Below are 20675 nucleotides of genomic sequence, written 5' to 3'. Positions count from 1 at the left end.
AGTGTTTTTAGCAAGGGGAATATTGTAAATCTTTTGTTCACAAACATCCCTTATTCTGTGTCATTAGATTCAACTTACAGTTTCTTTTAGTGATGATATAAACATTTATAATTACTGTTTTTTACAAACCTCTATGCAAGCTGAAATGAATTCTAGGGATATATGTTTTTAAGGAAATGACAGTGAACTTCTAAGAGGGTCATACATGGAAAGTGGCAGAATTTGGAATTAGTAATAAACATTTACTAAGCACATCCTATGTCATGACCTAACAAGTGATGATTTAGCTTAGATGTGAACTTTTTAAAAATTTTCAGTTAATGACTTAATTCCATTAACTTATTTATGTATCTGTCATGTCCCAAACATTGCTCAGGGACTGGAGATTTAGAAATGAACAAGAACCAGTTCCTGTTCTCAAGGAGATTTCAAGTCTAATAAGGGAAAGTAACAAGTAAGCAAGTGTAGTACAAAGTGATGATGACAATAACAGCTAATACTTGCATTGTACTTATTGTGTTCCAAGCATTTTTCTAAGTGCTATCCATGTATCAGTTCATTTTGTCCTCAAAACAAAATGGTCCTGATTTAATGGATGAGGAAACTAAGGCATAGAGAGGTTAGATAACTTAAGGCATATAGCTAATGACTGGTGTGTTGAAAGTTAGCATAGTGATGTAAAGGGTGGTATGAAAGCAGAAATGAAGGATACCTAACTCAGTGTGGGGTGGGAGGTTCAAGCAAAGTATGCCAGAGAGTGACACTTGAATTAAGTTGTTATTCTAGTAAATTAGAAGATGAAGTAATCATTATGGTTTTCTGGAGTGGCCACAGAATTTATGCCTAAAACTGTTTATGTCTTCTTTTCAAATAGTATGCCTTCAGAAACTGAAACTCACATTAATTTTGATTTGTGTCAGCAGTAGAGTTGATACTCTTTCTGTGGGGAAGAAATGCAATTTTTTTGTCTCCTGACTTAAACTATAATTTGAATTATAACTTAAGTTGATTTTATTTTTATTTAAGTTGTAATACTTCACAAAGGATATGATGTAGCTTTAAAATGATTTGATTTAGATGAGCCCATTACAGATGCCAAGAGGCTGCTTTTAGGCTGTTTCATTAAACATTTATTGGTTCCACTGAGTGAAGATAACTGTGTTCTATGTTGCCTACTTAATTCCCTCAGCATGGCACAGTCTACCCATTTTAAGTGGCAAAATGTCCATCTTGTGTCTAACAGTTATGATTCTTCCTTTCACTTGTGTGATTTACAGCACTGAAGATGACTCCAGGGCCAAGCCTTTCCCAAGGCTTGTCAGTCAGTGAAAAGCTAATGCCAAGTGCCCCAGTGAATACCACGACATACGTAGCTGACACGGAATCAGAGCAAGCAGATACATGGTAAAGCTTCATTGTTAACAAACTTGTTATTTTATCAATAAATTAATAGTATATTCAAGAAGTAAAGTCAGTGTCTTTATCAAATCAGCTCTTAGGAGATAAAGCATGGGAGAATGAGATGCCAGGGAAAATAATATATTAGATCAATGATTAGTAAACTTTCTATAAAAGACCAGAGAGTCAATACTTTTGGCTTTGTGAGTCATTGATCTATGTCACAGCTGCTCAACTTCGCCATTGTAGAATGAAAGCAGCCATAATGTGCTGTCATGAATGTAAATGAATGTGTGTGGCTGTGTTCCAATAAAACTTAATTTATGAAAATAAGTGGCAAGCCAGATTTGGCCTGTAAGCCATTGTTTGCTAACCCCTGTCTTATGGTAAAGTTTTTTTCTTATTCCTTACAAATGTGCATGGAAGACTGTAAAGAATTACACTACTTTATTTGTGACTGTTGAAACAAGTTTGGAATAAATTTGTACTATGATGTTGCCTTTATCTGAATATTACTTTAACTTTGGAGCAATACTTTCTATGTGTCTACCTGGCTATCTTAATAATTAATATTTGCTCATAAAGATAGTTTTCTAGTGGTTTTCTATTTGAAGAGGTTTTTTGTTCTTTGGGGAGTTTTTTTTTAAGCAAGCAGAGGTCACTTGTATTCTGTGGTATTTTTCATTTAAGAGAGTGTATTATATTTTAAATAATACATAGTGAACTACTCATACTGAAAAATACTTGTGATATCACTATATTAGATCATATTTAAATTTTTAATACATCTTTTTTTATATTGAGTCCAGATGTAAGTTTTTAAAGAGAAACTATTATTTTGAAAGTCACGTATATGACCACTTCACTTGTTTTTTTGTGAAATAAGAATATTAAAGGCAGTTTATGTAACCATACATTGTGGAACCGTGTGTGTGTATGCGTGTGTGTTTTAAATATTTTTCTGGTAGTATAGAGTTATATTCTACTCTAGGGACTGCCATCTGGCTTAAATGTAACCATATCAATTCATCTGTATTCCTGCCATCTGGCTGGAATATAACCATATCAATTCATCTGAATCTAAATTCACCTCATTTAGATCTAAATGGGATCTAAATATCTCATTATGTATGATGCTGGAGTTATAGATTGTTCTTTTTCTGATTTTCCTTTTTTTATTTTTTGCGTGAAAATAATTATAAAATTTTAAACAAAGAAAAAATTATCTAAGATTATCACCTAGTTTAATTTATAATAGAATACTAGGTTGATACTCAGTGTGTGTATGACAGTTTTTTATAGTAGAGTATGCTGGACGTTGTGTGCTATAGGGAATGAAGACGAGAATGTTATCATTTGTCGTTAGGGAGCGTTGATCAAAAAGGAGCAAGTTTTTTTGGGATAGTGAGATATATTCCCTTAATTATTGTCTAAAGATAATTATGTTCTAAAGCTGTATCACATGAGTACTATTTAGAGGACTTTTTTTCTAGATAAAAATTGCTATAAATTTTATTGTTTACATTGCATTCTTTTCTTTTGTTGCAGTATGGATTTGAGTGAAAGACCTAAAGAAATCAAAATCTCCAGAGTGGAACAAAAATTCAGAATGCCCTCACAAGGAATATCCACTGTGAGGGAACCCCCCAAAATAATCTCTAATGATAACAGTGCAGTATCAAATACTCTGGAAAGGCTGAAAATCCCAACCTACCAGCTTTCACCAACTAAATTCTCAGGTGTAAATAAAAGTGGAGGTCAGCCTTCTCAGCAGCTGCAGACCAACTCCATCAAAAACTACTTTCAGCCTTCTACCAAGAAAAGGTATGTTTGTAAATAATACTTCTCTGTGTCTCTGAAAAATATTAAGAGAATGGCATCTAGCCTGTTTCGCTGGACTATGCTTCTGTAGAAAACTGACCCTTTGACCTCATTCCCTCTCAGAAATGTCCCATGTCTGCTTCTTCACTAAGGTCTTTTAATAGATAGATTCTCCCTCACCCCTTTTTTCTTGTGTACCTTAAGCTTATCTGTTGTTTCACTTTGCTGTACTCCTTTTGAAGAAAAGCTTCCCACGCCTCAGTTCTTTGAACTTCTCTCACTTCCTCTAGGACCACGCTCCCTCAATTATTCTGTCATTTTCTAGCACCTTTTTTTTTTTTTAAGATTTTATTTATTTATATGACAGAGAGCGAGACAGCCAGTGAGAGAGGGAACACAAGCAGGGGGAGTGGGAGAGGAAGAAGCAGGCTTCCAGCGAAGCATGGAGCCCGATGCAGGGCTCAATCCCAGGATTCTGGGATCATGCCCTGAACCGAAGGCAGATGCTTAACAACTGAGCCACCCAGGCGCCCCATTTTCTAGCACTATTAATTATTCTAGGTCGTTCACTATTCAAAAGCTCTATCTCATTTTTGTATTTTAAAACTTTCCCTTGACTTGGTTCTTTCCTCTAGCTACTGCCTCTTGTTTTTCACAGTAATTATTAAACTTCTTAGAAAAGGAGGTTATTGTTATTGCTCCCATTTCTTAACCAGCAATATTGCATCTTGATGTGATGTCCTTGAAAGTAACCACTGACACAGTTGCCAACTCTAGTGGCCTTTTGGTGCTATTCAACTCTTGAACCTTTCTCCTCTGTATAGTGTCTTGGTTTTTGTCGTAGTTGGCCTCTCCTGGTTGTTTTGTCTGTCTGACTTTCCCCTTTGCCCCCTTTGGGGACTTCTTTCCCTTTTTTTTAACACTACTTTTTATATGCCGTATACTGTACCTTCAGAGTTTCATAACTTTATTACAAATGATCAATATATGTGGCCCTAACTTATCCCTTAAGCTTCACTTCTACTTTTCTATAGGAATTTTCTGCTGTTTTCCCAAATAATAGGCATAAACCTTTTCCCCTCTGTCATCGAATACATATTTTTTTTATTAAGAGTTCATTTTGTCAAAATCTTTGACTCTTTCTCTTTTGCCTCCCCAAAACAGTAGTATGATTCTTATTTTCATTGTTTTATAAATTCCTCCCTTTTCATCTGTTTGTATTGCCCACCCTCTGACTCAAACTCTGACCACCTGAATTATTAGAAAAACCTCTTGATCAGTCTGTCTAGTACCCTGATAGTAGGTTAGTATTACTAAAATATCACCTTGACTATTCCAATTTACCATGAATTCAGTAAACTTCTGGGAAGCAGAGATCCACATTTTTATGTTCTCTATGAACCTTAGTACAATTTAAATGAATAAAGTACTTACTCAGTACTTAATGAGTGAAACAATATTGTACAGAAAACTCTTAGTCATATATTCACGTATTACTTGCAGTATATAGTCTGTACTGTATTCCAGATTTAGCCACTCTGACTTATTATCTTGAATCTAGCTCTCATTAACCCATCAGATTTTATTCCCAAGGTAATTTTTCCCTGCCTACAAGTTCCCTACATTGTAAAGTAAGCTATTGTTTCCTGGCAACAAGTGCTTTGTATTTTTATATCTTTCTACCTTCTCCTCTACATTGATTTATCCTACTCTGCCTTAGCAGAGAAGATAGACCTCTCCCTATTGTTTTAGCCATTGGTTTGATAGTCCTATGAAAACATTAGTGTCCATATGAATTATGCCTTTTTTCTGATGTCCAATTTTTTTTATTTCCAGTGATATTAATAAAATTAAAAATATTGTGAATTAAGTGGGGGGAGTGAATATTGCCAAACCAAAAAATTGCTTACCTGTGTTCATTTTGTTTTGCTTTCTTTTCTCCTTATTTAAATCTAAGGGAAAGAGATGAAGAAAATCAAGAAATTTCTTCACCCAAATCAGCAAGAATAGAAATGTCTTGTTCTCTTTTAGAGCAAACACAACCTTCTACACCCTCAGTATGGAAAAATAAGGAGCAGCATCTATCTCAGAATAAGCCTGTGGAAAAGAAACCAGATAATTTACTTACAGATAGAGATTTAAAATCCACTGTGAAAAATTTTGTCAGTAAATCTCTTTCTACAGAAAAACTAAGATCAGAAAAAAGAAAAGAAATTGATGATTTAGCCATAGAAGATGAAGTATTAGATCAGTTATTCAAGGACACAAAACCAGAGTTAGAAATTGGAATGAGAGTTCAAAAACAAGAGGAAGATGTCAATATTAGAAAAAGGCCAAGATTGGGTATAGAAACAAATGGCACTTCTGATGATGAAGTAATATCAGAAAGTAACAGAATATCTGTAAGTAACATTTTTTAATGAGAAGTACTACAAATAGAAACTTAAAATGTTAAAAAGAAATTTGTGACGGTATAAGTATTCACTCTGTTTCCTTGAGAAAAAAGTTAGTATCTTCAACACCCAGTATTAAGTACAAGAATTTGTTAGTTGATAAGGTAAACATTAAAAATACGGTTTTTCTTTGGTAGTATATAATAAATGACAACAAATAAAACTGTTATTCATGATTGTTTTAATAGATTTGCAGACTATACTATTACTATACTACTATATCAAACCTTTGGCCTTGATGGTAAGTATAGGAGATGCCTTAATAGAGGAAACAGACACAGAAAAATGAAGAAAGTTGGTGAAACAAACTACTAAGTAAATTTTTAGCATAAAATAGGTGTAACATTACTAGAATTTTTATTTTCATTTTGATCTTTAATATCCTATTTTCCTGAATGTTGATAATTTGTCTTACCACTTCAGATTATTTCCTATTTTATGTGTAAGTAAGCCTACCATCTGTAAATAGTTAGGTCATTAGGTGGGAGCACTGACCACATGAAGTTAAAAGGTAATATTCTGATCTTTTATATAGGTCCATTAGCTCCACTCTCATTCATGGTTGTGGTCATCCCCTCCTATAAATGACTACTGTGTAAGGACAGGACTAAGGAAAAGGGTAAGAATTAAGTGATTGGAAGGTACAGTGATTCAGTAGGTATTTGTTGAGAACCTAGTGAATATCAAGCACTATAAAATCTATAACTACTGTTGAAAAAACGAAGAATATGTCCTGTTTAGCCAAAATAGTGGCATCTTCATATGAAGCAGAGAATCCTCATTGTTTCTTTTTTTTTTTATAATAATATCTTTTTATTATGTTATGTTAGTCACCATACAGTACATCCCTGGTTTTTGATGTAAAGTTCGATGATTCATTAGTTTGTGTATAACACCCAGTGCACCATGCAATACGTGCCCTCCTTACTACCCATCACCAGCCTATCCCATTCCCCCACCCTCCTCCCCCCTGAAGCCCTCAGTTTGTTTCTGTCCATAGCTCTCATGCTTCATTCCCCCTTCTGATTACCCCCCCCCTTTCTTTATCCCTTTCTTCTCTTACCGATCTTCCTAGTTCTTATGTTCCATAGATGAGAAAAACCATATGATAATTGTCTTTCTCTGCTTGACTTATTTCACTTAGCATTATCTCCTCCGGTGCTGTCCATGTTGCAGCAAATGTTGAGAAATCATTCTTTTTGATAGTTGAGTAATATTCCATTGTATATATGGACCACATCTTCTTAATCCAGAGATGCCCTTCTCATCTGTTGAAGGGCATCTCGGCTCCTTCCACGATTTAGCTATTGTGGACAATGCTGCTATGAACATTGGGGTGCTTATGGCCCTTCTCTTCACTACGTCTGTAGAAGAAGACACAGAAAGATGGAAAAATATTCTATGCTCATGGATCGGAAGAATTAACATAGTTAAAATGTCCATGCTACCCAGAGCAATCTACACTTTCAATGCTATCCTGATAAAAATACCAATAGCCTTTTTCAAAGAACTGGAGAATCCTCATTATTTCTTTTGAGTGACTCCTAAATGCCCTTCGGTGGACCAGCTGTGTCAGAATCAGCTGGTGAGCTTTTTTAAAAATATGAATACCCAGACCAAAACCCCAGAAGGTCCTGATGTAATACATCCAGTTTTTTTTTTTCCAGAAAAAGTTTCCTCGTTTTATGAGTTAAGAATTCCTTTTGCTGTCTTTAAAAAATTCTAAAATCTGGCTTAAAGAAGATAGGGTTATTTTGTTCCTATAAAAGAAGCCCAGAAGTAGTAACTGAAGCTGCTTGGAAGTTTCATGGTATTAATTTCTTAGGTGTCTCTTTTTCTCTCTACAAGGTGACACCTCTAGCCATCATGTCAGCTTTACAGGGAGGAAAACAGGGTGGAGAGGGGATAGGGTAAAGGCCTTTCCACCTGAATTCGTCCTCACTTTGTAAGGAACTCTCTCAGAAATCCCACTTTATAACTCTGGTCATTGGCCAGAATTTAGTCCTGGGCTGCACCACTCCGCATCCCTCACCTTCACTCTTCAAGAGAGTATGGGAAGTGTTTTAAGCTTGGCACATTGCTGTCCCTAACAAACTAAGCATTAGATAAGTAAGGAAGAAAGAGTGGATATTTAGATATCTTCTAGTCAAGTTGAGAACTTCAGAGAAAGAGGGATTCTTTATTATCAAAGATTAGCTAGCACTTCACAGAAGAGAGAAATTGAACTGGGTGGGTTTATATATCCTGTAAGTTACCATCCTATAAGTTTAGGAATTTCCACTGTAGTGGAAGTTAAGTAAGTTTAATGTGGTATTTGGTGAAATCCAAGGGTTGATTTCCTAACTACGTTTAATAAATTTACATCTCTTTATAAAGTTATGTTTACTACTATTACAACTTTACATTGTTACTTTAGCTCCAGACTATTCCAAAATCTGTGTTGAGACCACTTAGTATTATAAGCATTTAATCTTTAGAAAGTTAGACTCTATATTATTTTACTTACACCTTTGGAAATGCATTTCCCTTGCCATGTCCTTCCCCCTGTATTTATTTCTGTTTTTTCCTGACATGTTCTTCGTTTCTCTCTCTAGTCTTCTTGTCCTATTATCTGCTTCAATTTTTAATAGCCTTTTTTTTCCCCCCTTCAATTCTTTCCCAGATTGGTCCTCTGCTCACAGTATCTGCAGCTCTTTCTGGAAATGGTTGTGATTTTAATAACAGACCTCTTTGGTCCCTCCTATATGACTGCTAATTAATCTTCCTGAATACTATACATTGACTGTACATTCTCCCAGGGCTCATGGTCACCCAAGCATTTGGGCATTAGATACCAGAGTGGAAGAGCCAGGAAGTGAGTGTTATGCACCAGTAATTCAGGAACCATTAAACAGTCTTTTGTGGTCATTTAATAGCCAAGGTTTACATGCTATGTAATGATATCAGGGAATACAGTCATTTTATTTTGCTTTGTGGTTCTGTAGCATAATTTCCTTTGTCTTTATTTTACTGATTTAGAATTCATAACATTCTAAATAAAAATAGTGTAAAATAAATACATTGTAGAAGACTTTTGGATAGTGTATAGTGATTTGATTGTGATGCATTTTGGGTATACTAAAAGTTAAATCACTGTGTTCTAGCACTATACATTTTTAGTAAGAACCTGTTACAAAAGTGTTTTTGCTTTCAGTGTAAGATAATTTTTGACGATTTTGTATTTTGAGATAATTGTTGATTCACATGCAGTTGTGAGAAATTATATAGAGAGATCCAATATACCTTTCATCCTGTTTCCCTAATTGTATCATCATGTGTAACTGCAGTATAGTATCACAGCCAGGAAATTGACTTCGATGCAATTCATCAGTCTTACTCAAACAATGGGAGATTATTTTTAATTCTTTCATTTTTATAAATTTGTTGGAAAGTCCTTGTAGATGTTCATGGATTAAAGGAATTGTACTTAATTTTTCTAGCTATGTAAGTGATTATTGGAAAAAAATTCTCAATCCTTTCATTTAAAAAACTTTTTGCAATTTTAAGGCAAAAATGTGATACTTCTCTTTAACATTGGATTCCTTACGTATATTTCAGAAAAGTAATTTCTAAAATATGTTGATGGTAGAACTATACTTTTTCTATTTTGGGGTTTAAATACAGATTCTAGCACATCTGTAAGATTTTTTTCTTTTTTTTAAAAGATTTATTTATTTTAGAGAGTGGGGGCTAGGGAGCAGAGGGAGAGGGAGAGAAAGAACCGTAAGCAGGCTCCCTGTTGAGCATGGCGCCCATCCCGAGGCTTGAACTCAGGACCTGAGGTCCTGACCTGAGCTGAAACCAAGAGTTGGACACTTAACTGACTGTGCCACCCAGGCGCCCCTGTAAGATTTTCTGTAAGCTGAAATACAAAGCTGTTGGCTAGACTCCTGCTAGGCGTTTATCCTCGTGTGTGTGTGTGTGTGTGTGTGTGTGTGTGTGTGTATAAAAATAAAAATATATGAGAGCTGTGCCTCAGTCTTGGCCTTAAAATTTCCCAGTCTCCATAAAATGCAAACATGACTCATCATCTTTGTTTACATTCCTTTTCTTAAATGCACCCACTATCTACAGAGCATCTTTTCTTCACCTCATTCCACCCTCCTATTCTAAATTAAGGTTTCCTCCTTTATCTCTTAACTGTAGCGTCTTCCAAAGTCTAGTAGTAATACCTACCACTTACTGGATACCATCATTCTGTTTACAGCAACCCTGCAGTGAAGCAGCAGTACTATATGTATTGAACTGATTAGGAAATTGGCAGTAAGAGGTATTAAGTAATTGGCAGTGTCGCGTAGCTGGGTTTTGAACTAGGGCGAAAATACAGGGCTACTCTGCTCTTTAGGCTGTTCCTTTTGTCAGCTTTCTCAGAATGTCATATATTCAGTTATTCTATGCAGTGGGCATGCTGACATGAGAGGATAAGTTTGATAGGGCTTTAAGAGGTAGAATCTTCAGGACTTGGTGATTGACTAGTCAGCATGAGAAATGAAGAGAGAGGAAAGAGTATAGGATAATTCCCAAGCTTAGAGTCTGAGGGCCTGGGTAGGTTGTAGTATGATTCTCTGAGATAGGAAATAACTTGTTCAAGAGGATGAGCAAGTTTGAGGGAGTAGGGCATGATGGGGACAAGGTGTGGGAGAGTAAACTGTTCTGTGAAAACTTCAGTGGATGATGTATACGAAAGTAGTGAAAGGGCAAATGGTAGGCTTGGAGTATAAATTTTTACTCTTACTATTGATAAATGAAGACATTAATTCTCTTTAGTCTGTAGGGAAACAAAGTATGTACGTTTGTTTTCTGCCCCTTCTTTCCAATTTTCTTACTATAATTTTTCTGAATTTTTATTACTGAATCTTGGAAATTTGTTGTAAAACAATATGCTCACCTATTGTATCCCAAGGGATTATAGTTTTTACTGAAAGTATCAGAAAGCCATCTATGTAATATGCTTTTATCGGGAACTTGGTCTGGAGATATGAATATGAGGGGTAGTATGACTATGCAAAGCAGTTTCCATTTTATTGCAGACAAATATCTTGAGCAGTTAAAGTAGCCCTATTTCCTTTTTCCTGGATTAAGGGTGATTCAAAATTAAATGCTGGAATCCTTGAAAAATGTTTTTATTTTAGACTGTAAAAGTAATACATAATTGTGTAGAAATATAGAAAATAGAAACACAACAATTGCTGATAATCCTACTGTAATCTGGATAACCATAGTTGATATTTTGGTATTTTCTTTTTTAAATCTTATTTTGCAAACTTAGAATCAACTGTTAATGCGATTCTGTAGCTATTTTTTATTTGCTTATAATCATTTCTCATATTAAAAAAAAACTTATATGGGGCGCCTGGGTAGCGCAGTCGTTAAAGCGTCTGCCTTCGGCTCAGGGCGTGATCCCAGCGTTCCGGGATCGAGTCCCACATCGGGCTCCTCTGCTGGGAGCCTGCTTCTTCCTCTCTCACTTGCCTGCTGTGTTCCCTCTCTCACTGCCTGTCTCTCTGTCACATAAATAAATAAAATCTTTAAAAAAAAAAAAAAACTTATATGAACTTAGATTGTTTCCAAATCTTTGCTCTTGTATCTCATACTACAGTGTCTTTTTCTCTCTATATTCTATTCTCATAGCTTCTCTAGGAAAGTTACTTGAAAATCAAATAACTGGGTCAAGAACATAAATATCTTTAAAGGTACCATTTTATAATTTCTATGAACAATGTTTTTTTTATTTCTTTAGCAAGAAAATGAAATTGGGAACAAGTGTGAGCTCAAGAAAGATCCACTGTGGTCTACTAAAGAAGAATTATCTGTGAGGAAATTTTTATTAATTTTTATAAAGACTTAAGAACCAACATCTCATCAGTTTCTGTCAGTTTACATTCTTAGGATTAATTATTTCCCTTTCTATAATTTTGATCTTTTTCATAATTATGTCTCCTCTGGTAATGGGTAGATCAAATTTAACCATGATATAACAAAGAGAGTTTGGAGAAAAGCCTAAGTGTAATTTCCTGCCTTCTACTGCATAGATGTGTGATCTTAAACAAGTCACTTTCACATTTATGAACCTCAGGTCTTCAGTTTATAAAATTAGGTCGACACTTTTCCAGCAGGGTGGTTGTTTATATCAAATAGAGTAATGGATGTAAAATATTTGGAAACCCTAAAAGGTACAAAAGCATTAGGTCGTTGTTAACTCTAAATTAGAGTTCCTAATGACATTGTCATTAGTAGATGAACCTTGTCTTTTGACTTTTCACTGTTTTTCTTTGTCTCCCTGTCTTTATTTAGTCCTGTTGCCACTTTCCATTTAATACATAGTAAAAGTTTTAAAAACTAAGCTGGTCAGCCTTGAGCAGCTGTAGCAATGTTGATATGTAACTAACTAGGTAATAGTAAATGACATAAGGAATCTTATCCAAACAGGAAGGAATCTTTAGGCTGATTTAATAACTATTACTCTGCGATTAAAAAGTGGCTTTCAGTTAATGAGGAGTGTATCCAGAATTAATAATTTTTTGGAGGTGTCAAAAATAATAAAATACAAATTACTGAAAATCCAAGAAAGCTTAAATATATTCGATGAGAACTTGTAGAACAGATTGTTGTAATAAAGTTTATGGTTTTAATGAAAAGAAGTAGACAATACTGAGATTTCTTGCTAAGAAAATATATACAAGAAGATAAATTATTGAGATGATACTAGAATAAACTACTAAATTAAAATGCTATATGCTTTTAGTCTTCTAGCATAGATGTTATGTTTCTAAATTAGAGTATTTAAGTAATTTTCTTGTTTGAAGTAGATATTTGTTTCCAAATACAAAGTTTGCGTGCCAGAAATAAACCTTTTTTACTATTTTTTCAGGTATTTGAACTTTTTTCTGTAGCTCCCCAAATGACAAGTAATTTTCTTTTTCCTTTTTTTTTTTTCTGCTTATGTATCCATTTAAGATCAAAGATGAACTTCAGGATGATGCTGATATGCTTCCAAGGAAGATATTACTAACTGAATTTAGATCACTGGTGGTTAGTAACTCTACCTCCAGAAATTCATCTGATGTAAATAGTGATTATGGTCAACTAAAGAATTTCAAGAAATTCAAAAAGGTATGGTATTCCTTTAACTAAAATATCACAAGAGGGCAGTGTTTGAAATGTTTTTAGAAATACCACTGATGCTAAATAGTAAAAGCAGTTCATATTGAAAACCGATGTTATTTCTTCTGCTTTAAACATTTAAAATTATTCTAGGAAGGACATGAACTGACAGGTAATGAATATATGAATAAATATATGATGAATATTCATTAAGACTGAAGTCCATAAAGGGTGCTGTTTACCTGGCCTTTCCCACCTTAAGTGGCAGGCGTTGGGTTGTATTGATAGGGTCAATCATCTATGTCTACCTGAAGGGGTTCTTTAACTCAGGATTTATGAAGATTAACAGATCTGTTGAAAATAGCTGAGCACATTAAATAATGAAAAGTAGGCACTTTACTATTATATGTATATATAAAGAATACAAATATGTACCCTGAGTATTATCATCAGACCTGAGCTGCTGCTCCTCTAGGAACTGGTAAGATGTTTAATTTATCAGTATGGTTAAAAGAGTATTTCTGATCTAGTCTGTATTCTTTTGTTGTCTTTTCTGGAATATTTGCTTCTTATTCCATAGCTATTACTGACCGCTACCTTTTGCTTAAGCATTTAATCAGAATATACTAATTTTGTCAAAGGTGATTTCTGTGGAAGACTGCTTTTCACTAGAATATGATGTCTATGATTCTTGCTATGCTGTGAGGTGTTATAGCTTTTCCTCTCAAATGTGAGCTACTATTAACATTTGTCAGTTGATTTTTTGCCTACTATGGCAATGTATAAAAGGTTCTGAACTCCATCTCTTGTACTTAGAGTGGAAGATGGAAATATCTCCCACTTAGATGGCACCCACTTTCCCTTTTCCATCCCACAGGTGTGGCTCATGAATACCACAGGGTTATTCTTAACTGTTTGGTTACTTCATGTTCAATATGTTACTGAGTCTCATTGTTAAATTAAAATTCAAAAGACATAGTATTTTTTTGTTTTTAATGAAATAACCAAAGATAAAGTAGTAATACTCACTGTTGACCCAGGCATGGTAAAGAAGTATAGAGTAGTACAAATTTCTGAAAGTAGTTTGGAAAATTTTTAAACTCTTAAAAATATTACTATCTTTGACTAAGGAATTTTTTTGAGACTGTAAAAGAATTTCAAACCGAAATTATATGGCAGGATGATTTAACTAGATTGGCTCTAATGAAAGAATTTGTCTGTTTTTCTTTATGTGCCCAAATTCAATGACGTGCGTCTATTTGTGCTTTTAAAACAGTGTTTAATGATGAAAACTATTTTAAAATTCCCTTTCTGGGGCATCTGGGTGGCTCAGTTGGTTAAGCGTCTGCCTTCAGCTCAGGTCATGATTCCAAGGTCATGATTCCTAGGGTCCTGGGATGGAGCCTCGCATTGGACTCCCTGCTCAGCAGGGAACCTGCTTCTCCTTTTGCCCCTCCTCCTGCTCCTGGTTCCTCTGTCCCTCTCCCTCTCTTTCTCTGATAAATTTAATTTAAAAATCTTAAAATAAAATTCCCTTTCCACTTCATATATTGAAATTTTAAAGGTATGTTCCATAGATATTAAGGATTTATTATTTCCTAAATACAATATTAGCAGTGTGCTTCATTTGCATTTTCACAATATTTTTAGCACCTCTTTATATAAGCCATTAAAGTTTTAATTAAAAATATAAACTGTTGCCATCTCCAGCATCTTTTGCTAGATCTATAAATTAGAAAGTTTTGAAGACATAAATTTTCATGAGTTCTAGACAAGGCTTAAACCTTGAAATCTTCAGAACAAAATATGATACTTTATAGTCTCTATATGCACCTTAAGTTGCTTTAACTGCCAAATGATGAGCTAAGGCCATTTTTTAATAAAAACTCCCAATTAAAAATCTTAGTTAAATTCTTGTACATAAATCCCAGTGACAGTCACTAAATCTGGGTATAGCAATAGCCAAAAAAAAATAGGGCAAAAACATGGATCTAGCGTAGTGCTTCTCTCTCACTCACTCCTATTTGTAGGATATAAACATCTTTGGCACTTATGTCTTTTCTGTTTTTTTATTTTATTTTTTATTATGTTATGTTAGTCACCATACAATACATCCTTAGTTTTTGAGGTAGTGTTCCATGATTCATTGTTTGCGTATAACACCCAGTGCTCCATGCAATATGTGCCCTCCTTAATACCCATCACTGGCCTATACCAATCCCCCACCCCCTTCCCCTCTGAAGCCCTCAGTTTGTTTCCCAGAGTCCATAGTCTCTTGTGGTTCATTCCTCCTTCTGTTTACTCCCCCTTCATTCTTCCCTTCCTTCTACCGATCTCCCTGCTATTTCTTACATTCCACAAATGAGTGAAACCATATGATAATTGTTTTTCTCTGCTTGACTTATTTCACTTAGCATAATCTCCTCCAGTCCCGTCCATGGATGGCACTTATACATGATTTATACCGTGCTTTTTTATTTGGCTTTTTAAAAAAAATGATGGTTTTGGGGCGCCTGGGTGGCACGGCGGTTAAGCGTCTGCCTTCAGCTCAGGGCGTGATCCCAGTGTTATGGGATCGAGCCCCACATCAGGCTCTTCCGCTATGAGCCTGCTTCTTCCTCTCCCACTTCCCCTGCTTGTGTTCCCTCTCTCGCTGGCTGTCTCTATCTCTGTCGAATAAATAAATAAAATCTTAAAAAAAAAAAAAATGATGGTTTTGAGGGTGCCTGGGGGGCTCAGTTGGTTAGGTGTGTGACTCTTGATTTCTGCGCAGGCCATGATTTCAGGGTTGTGAGATTGAGCCCCACATCAGATTCTGCCTTGGTGGCAAGTCTGCTTGGGATTCTCTCTTTCCCTCTCCCCCTGCGCCATTCCCCGCCCCTTGTTCACACTCTCTCTTAAAAGAAAAAAAAAATGAGATGGTCTTAATTTGTTAATGCATTTAACCTTACTATTTTTACTATGTAACAGGTCACATTCCTTGGAGCAGGAAAACTTCCACACATCATTGGAGGATCAGATCTAATAGCTCATCATGCTCGGAAGAATACAGAATTAGAAGAATGGTTAAGGCAGGAAATGGAGGTCAGTAGGAAGTGAGGCCTGGTAATTTGCTTGTTACGTTTTGGTCCCTCATGGTTTCTTTAGAGCAAATCCTTAAAACCAGACTTAAAGATAATTGACCTAAGGTCTTTCATTGAGGAAAATTCCTAAGTTACAGAGCATTAAGATAATTTGTACCTTTCCATAATACTTCTTTAAGAGACTTTTAGACTTATTAAAAAAACAAATGAATTAAGTTTATATCCTAATGTAAGGGGGAGAAGAGAGACTTAGCCTACAAAAATGTAAAAGAGGGGCGCCTGGGTGGCACAGCGGTTAAGCGCCTGCCTTCAGTTCAGGGCGTGATCCCGGCATTATGGGATCGAGCCCCACATCAGGCTCTTCAGCTATGAACCTGCTTCTTCCTCTCCCGCTCCCCCTGCTTGTGTTCCCTCTCCCGCTGGCTGTCTCTATCTCTGTCAAATACATAAATAAAATCTTAAAAAAAAAAAATGTAAAAGAAAGCTAAAGGATAACAATTAAAAGATGGTTGTGCAGTCATATGGGGGTTATTGCAAATAATACCAATTACATAGTATATGAATGTACTGGGCTTTCCCGATCTGGAAATTACCTTTCAGTGGCTCTGAGAATTTCTGTCATTATTTTATTGAGTTATTACCTTTTTCCTGTTCTCTTGTATCTTTTTTTCCCCCCTATGATTAATTTTTTAAAGAACTGCCATACTGTTTTCCAAAGTAACTGCACCATTTTACATTCTCACTAATAGTGCACAAGGGTCCAGTTTCTCCATATACTCTTCAACACTTGTTATTCTCTTGTTTTTGATAGTGGGCATCTAACTGGTGTGAACCTTATTGTGGTTTTGATTTGCACTTCCCTAATGATTAGTGAGGTCGTGCATCTTCTCAAATGCTTGTTGGCCGTATATCGTTTTTGGAGAAATATCTATTTAAAAATCACTCCCCATTATTAATCAGATTGTTTCTTTTCTGTTGTTGAATTAGAAGTGTTCTTTATGTAGTCTGAATAATAGTCCCTTATCAGATGTATGATTTGCAGGTGTTTTCTCCCTTTCTCTGGGTTGCCTTTTCACTCTGTTGTTTGTGTATTTTGATGCACAGAAATTTTAAATTTTGATATAGTTCAGGTTATCAATTTTCTTGTTGATACCTGTGCTTTTGGCATCATATCCAAAAAATCATTGCCAAATCCAATATCAGGAAGTTTTTCCCTTTTTTCTTCTAAGTGTTTATAGTTTTAGCTCTTATATTTAGATCTTGAATTGATTTTGAGTTAATTTGCATAGGTGTTATAAGTTAGTTTAACTTCGTTCTCTGTTATATACTTTAACACTTTGGTTTAATGATCAATGAGCACACCATATCGAAGGTGAGGGAGTGAGTCTTAAGTCAGTTATACTATACGCAACAGATTCCTGTGGGAAACTCACCTTAATGCCTCCTCCCATGGGCACTTGTTACTGATCTATCTCATTTTTCCCCAGAGTCTTTCTAAGTTTTAAGAAAGTAAGAGAAATTGTTAAATAATGTTGATAAATTATTAAGTGGTAACTATATTTAGTTCAAATTCTTAAACTTTTTGCTATGAAAACTTGTCAAACATATACAAAATAAAGAGAGTAGTAAAACAAACCCAAAACACAGCTTCAACAAGTATCAGCATTTGCACATCTTGCTTCATCTGTTCTCTTTCCCAGCTTTTTTTCTTTCTGGATTTTAAAGCAAATCCCAGTCATTTTATCAATTCATTTATATTTATATGTTCAAACATACACCAATTTCTGATCAAATATGTATTATGTCAGAGTGTGCTTTTCTATATACTTTTATTGTAGGATACTTATATAATCAGTTCATGTTGTTTGAAATCCTAGACTAGGACCAGCAGCATCAGTTTGATACTTGAAATTGCTTTAGAGTTTTATAATTTTGCATACTTGTTTTATGGCATGTCTTTGATCATATCTATAACTAATATGTTGCCTAAGTCTCAGGAAACCAAACCTCAGTTATAACATTGGTCTTCTGGGAAGATATGAACTGCTTTACAGCCCTCCGTGTTAGAATGTGATTTTCAAGAATTCATTGTTTACATATATCAGCTACATATATTTATATACCCTGTAATGAGAACTCGCAGGGAAGATTATAAAAATATGCTTCTCTTTTTTTACTTTCTTCTTGGGTATTTAAAGTCCTAGTGGATATTATGTAAAACAACCATCTACCTGATTCATAATTCCTTCTGCCCCTTTACTTTTAACTAGAGAATTTAATAAAATTTATTAAAGTAGCAACTTTTTGCTATAGAGGAAGTTACTGCGTGGAAGTTAAGATTTCAGAAACACATGACTATTGAATTGAGAGATAATCAGAGGTCTCTTCCAAAGTTAGAAAGTTTTCTTCTTAGCCTTTGTATTACCTGATTATCCAGTGCTCCTGGAACCCAAAGGTGGGCTCCAGATAGGTCCTGTCAGCAGACTATTTGAAGTAGGGCTGTTTGGTAATTGGTGGGTAGGGGTATTATATCTTTCTTGAACTCCAGTTTGACAGAAGCCAAATTTCATTTTCTTCTCTATCTTATTTTCTATATACTTTATCTCTTTTTTCCTCTGGATTGTATTTTTTGGTCACTTCTCTAGATTATCTTCCAGTTTGGTACTTTTTCTTTCCACTCTGTCTTGTTGGTATTCCCACGCATCCACTGAGTTTTCATTCAGCCTATTATATTTTTTCAGTTCTGGTTGTCTGTTTCATTCATCTCTAGGTCTTATTGTTCCATATTGATATTTTTAAGCTTCTCTTGTATTCTTTGCCTAAAGTGTTTGTTAATATACTACTCTTCTCTTATGGAGCCTTGTTTCCAAGTATATATTTTGTGATAGTTGTGAACTGCTCATTTTCCTTGGAATTTGATCTGTGGGAATTCCTTGAGTCCAAAGTTCAAGTTTATTTCCTCTAGAAAAGATGTATTTGTGTCTGCCAGTCTTGTTCTACCAGTATGAGACCATTTTAGCCTCCACTTGTGATTTTTTTGGATCACCTATGTAGTTAATAAGTATTTGGACCAGAAGCCTGAGTAAAGGCCAGCTTGTCACTATAAACTTAAGAGTTTTTAAAATTTTTCCTTCACCCTGTGTTAGGGTCGAGGCAGGCAAGTTTCTTTCTTACCTGCTTTTTGCGTTATACAGTTTATTCCTCTTTTTCTCTAATACTGGAGTCTTTTCTTAGATTCCCCATCTTTGATTTTCTATCATATCGCTCCTCCCCCATACAAAGATTAAAGCAGAGCCCAGTTTTTTTATGCTTTGCAGATACCCACAGGGCAAAGCAAAAGCTGACCATGGTACTTGTTAACTTCTGAGGGTTTTTATTTTGCTTCATTGTGGGTTAATGTAGTCTTCAGCAATTTGTGTTTAAAAATGCTTTTTAATCAAAAAATTGTTAGGAAGGTCACCAAAAAAAGTAGGGTTTTTAAGGTCACTCAGGGTATTTAGTGTCAAAAAATGAAAGAATGGAAGTCATATCCTTTCCTCCTTTCTTTTGTGAATGAATAAATGGCCTTATTTAAAATGTACATTTCAAAGAATTACGGTGGTACACAAAAGAATGATGAAGTTAAAATCCTGAAGCCAAGAAATGACCCATTTAAACATGAAGTGAATTATTCCAGATATTTCTTTATTGAAGAGGAGTAATAGCCAGGGAGTGGAAAGAGGAGGAGAGAGATTGATAGAAGGAAGTAAAGCTGAAAGCATTGCTGAATTTTTGCAGATGTTTCTTCTTTTCAAGGTATTTTATTTCCTGAGATTCCTCTAAGACCAAGGGGTGATAAATATAACCAAAAAAAAAAAAAAAAAAACCATCGTCAGGTTAGAATCCATATTTGTTTCAAACTGCCTATTTTGATTTTATATATATTTTTTGGCTCCCTGCTGTAAACAGTGAGGAAATTATTTGTACTTCCTCCCTTCCCAACCGCCCCCCCATCCCACAGTCCTTCCTTTTCTCCCTTTTTAGAAGGTGACTTGCATGCCTGCCCCATTCCTTAGGCTTGCAAGTTAGTAACAATGAGAATATGTCTGAGTGTTGATCAGTTTTCCTGGAATACAGTATGTTATTTTGATTTGCAGATGCAGGTCTTTTTATTTCAAAGAACTCTTCTAATACATTTTCGAAAGCATTTTTGTATTTGTTGGGTTCTCCACATTTAAGACGTAACTGTCCTTTTATTAGATCACCTTTGCCCTCCACATCCATTTCTTCTGCATTCACTGTGGTTTTCCTAAGCTCTTTTTACTCTGTCAGAAATTCACATTTCAGTTGTGTCTGTTCTGTTCCTCATCAGCTATGTGATCTTGGGCAGATTACTTTCTTATGCTTTGCATTTCTTCCTGGGTAGAATGGGAACAATAATAATACCTCTGTTTCACAGAATATTTGTGAGGATTAAATAAGACGCTACTTGTAAAGCATTTATAACAGTGGAAACAGTCACTATTAGGTATTTCCAATTTATTTGATTCTGAAATAGTGTTATTAATAAGTCTCAGTTTGTTTAGTTAGCATTTGTTTCCTTTTCATTGTCATTGTGGTTTTTTGTCATCTAACTTTTTGGTTTTTATTTTATTGCTTTCATGTTCTTAGTAACTTCATTTTTTTATCCTTGGGTTATTTCTTACAGACTAGGTTCTTCATCTGTCCTGCATGTTCTATTCCAGTTGCTGTCCTTTTTTTCCCCTTTAGTATGTAGAGTAGTTTGCAGTTTCTTTCA

At 35.0% G+C, this 20675-nt stretch overlaps 1 protein-coding gene across 2 annotated transcripts in view; it reads left to right on the top strand.

Annotated features, from left to right (window-relative positions):
• The window catches only part of NBN (nibrin), a 47760-nt gene that overhangs the window by 22032 nt on the left and 5053 nt on the right, over positions 1 to 20675 (top strand). For both annotated transcript variants that reach the window (XM_040625798.1, XM_040625799.1), the window contains 6 exons: positions 1278 to 1404; positions 2947 to 3222; positions 5177 to 5621; positions 11452 to 11523; positions 12669 to 12824; positions 15786 to 15899. In XM_040625798.1, coding sequence (XP_040481732.1) covers positions 1278 to 1404; positions 2947 to 3222; positions 5177 to 5621; positions 11452 to 11523; positions 12669 to 12824; positions 15786 to 15899 — 1190 coding nt within the window. The remainder of the gene's footprint in view (positions 1 to 1277; positions 1405 to 2946; positions 3223 to 5176; positions 5622 to 11451; positions 11524 to 12668; positions 12825 to 15785; positions 15900 to 20675) is intronic.

The sequence above is a fragment of the Ursus maritimus genome, unplaced genomic scaffold, assembly GCF_017311325.1.
Source record: "Ursus maritimus isolate PB19 unplaced genomic scaffold, ASM1731132v1 scaffold_9, whole genome shotgun sequence".
In the NCBI taxonomy this organism is placed as follows: domain Eukaryota; kingdom Metazoa; phylum Chordata; class Mammalia; order Carnivora; family Ursidae; genus Ursus; species Ursus maritimus.
The sequence above is the reverse complement of the archived record's forward strand: the minus strand, read 5'-3'. Positions and strand labels throughout refer to the sequence as shown.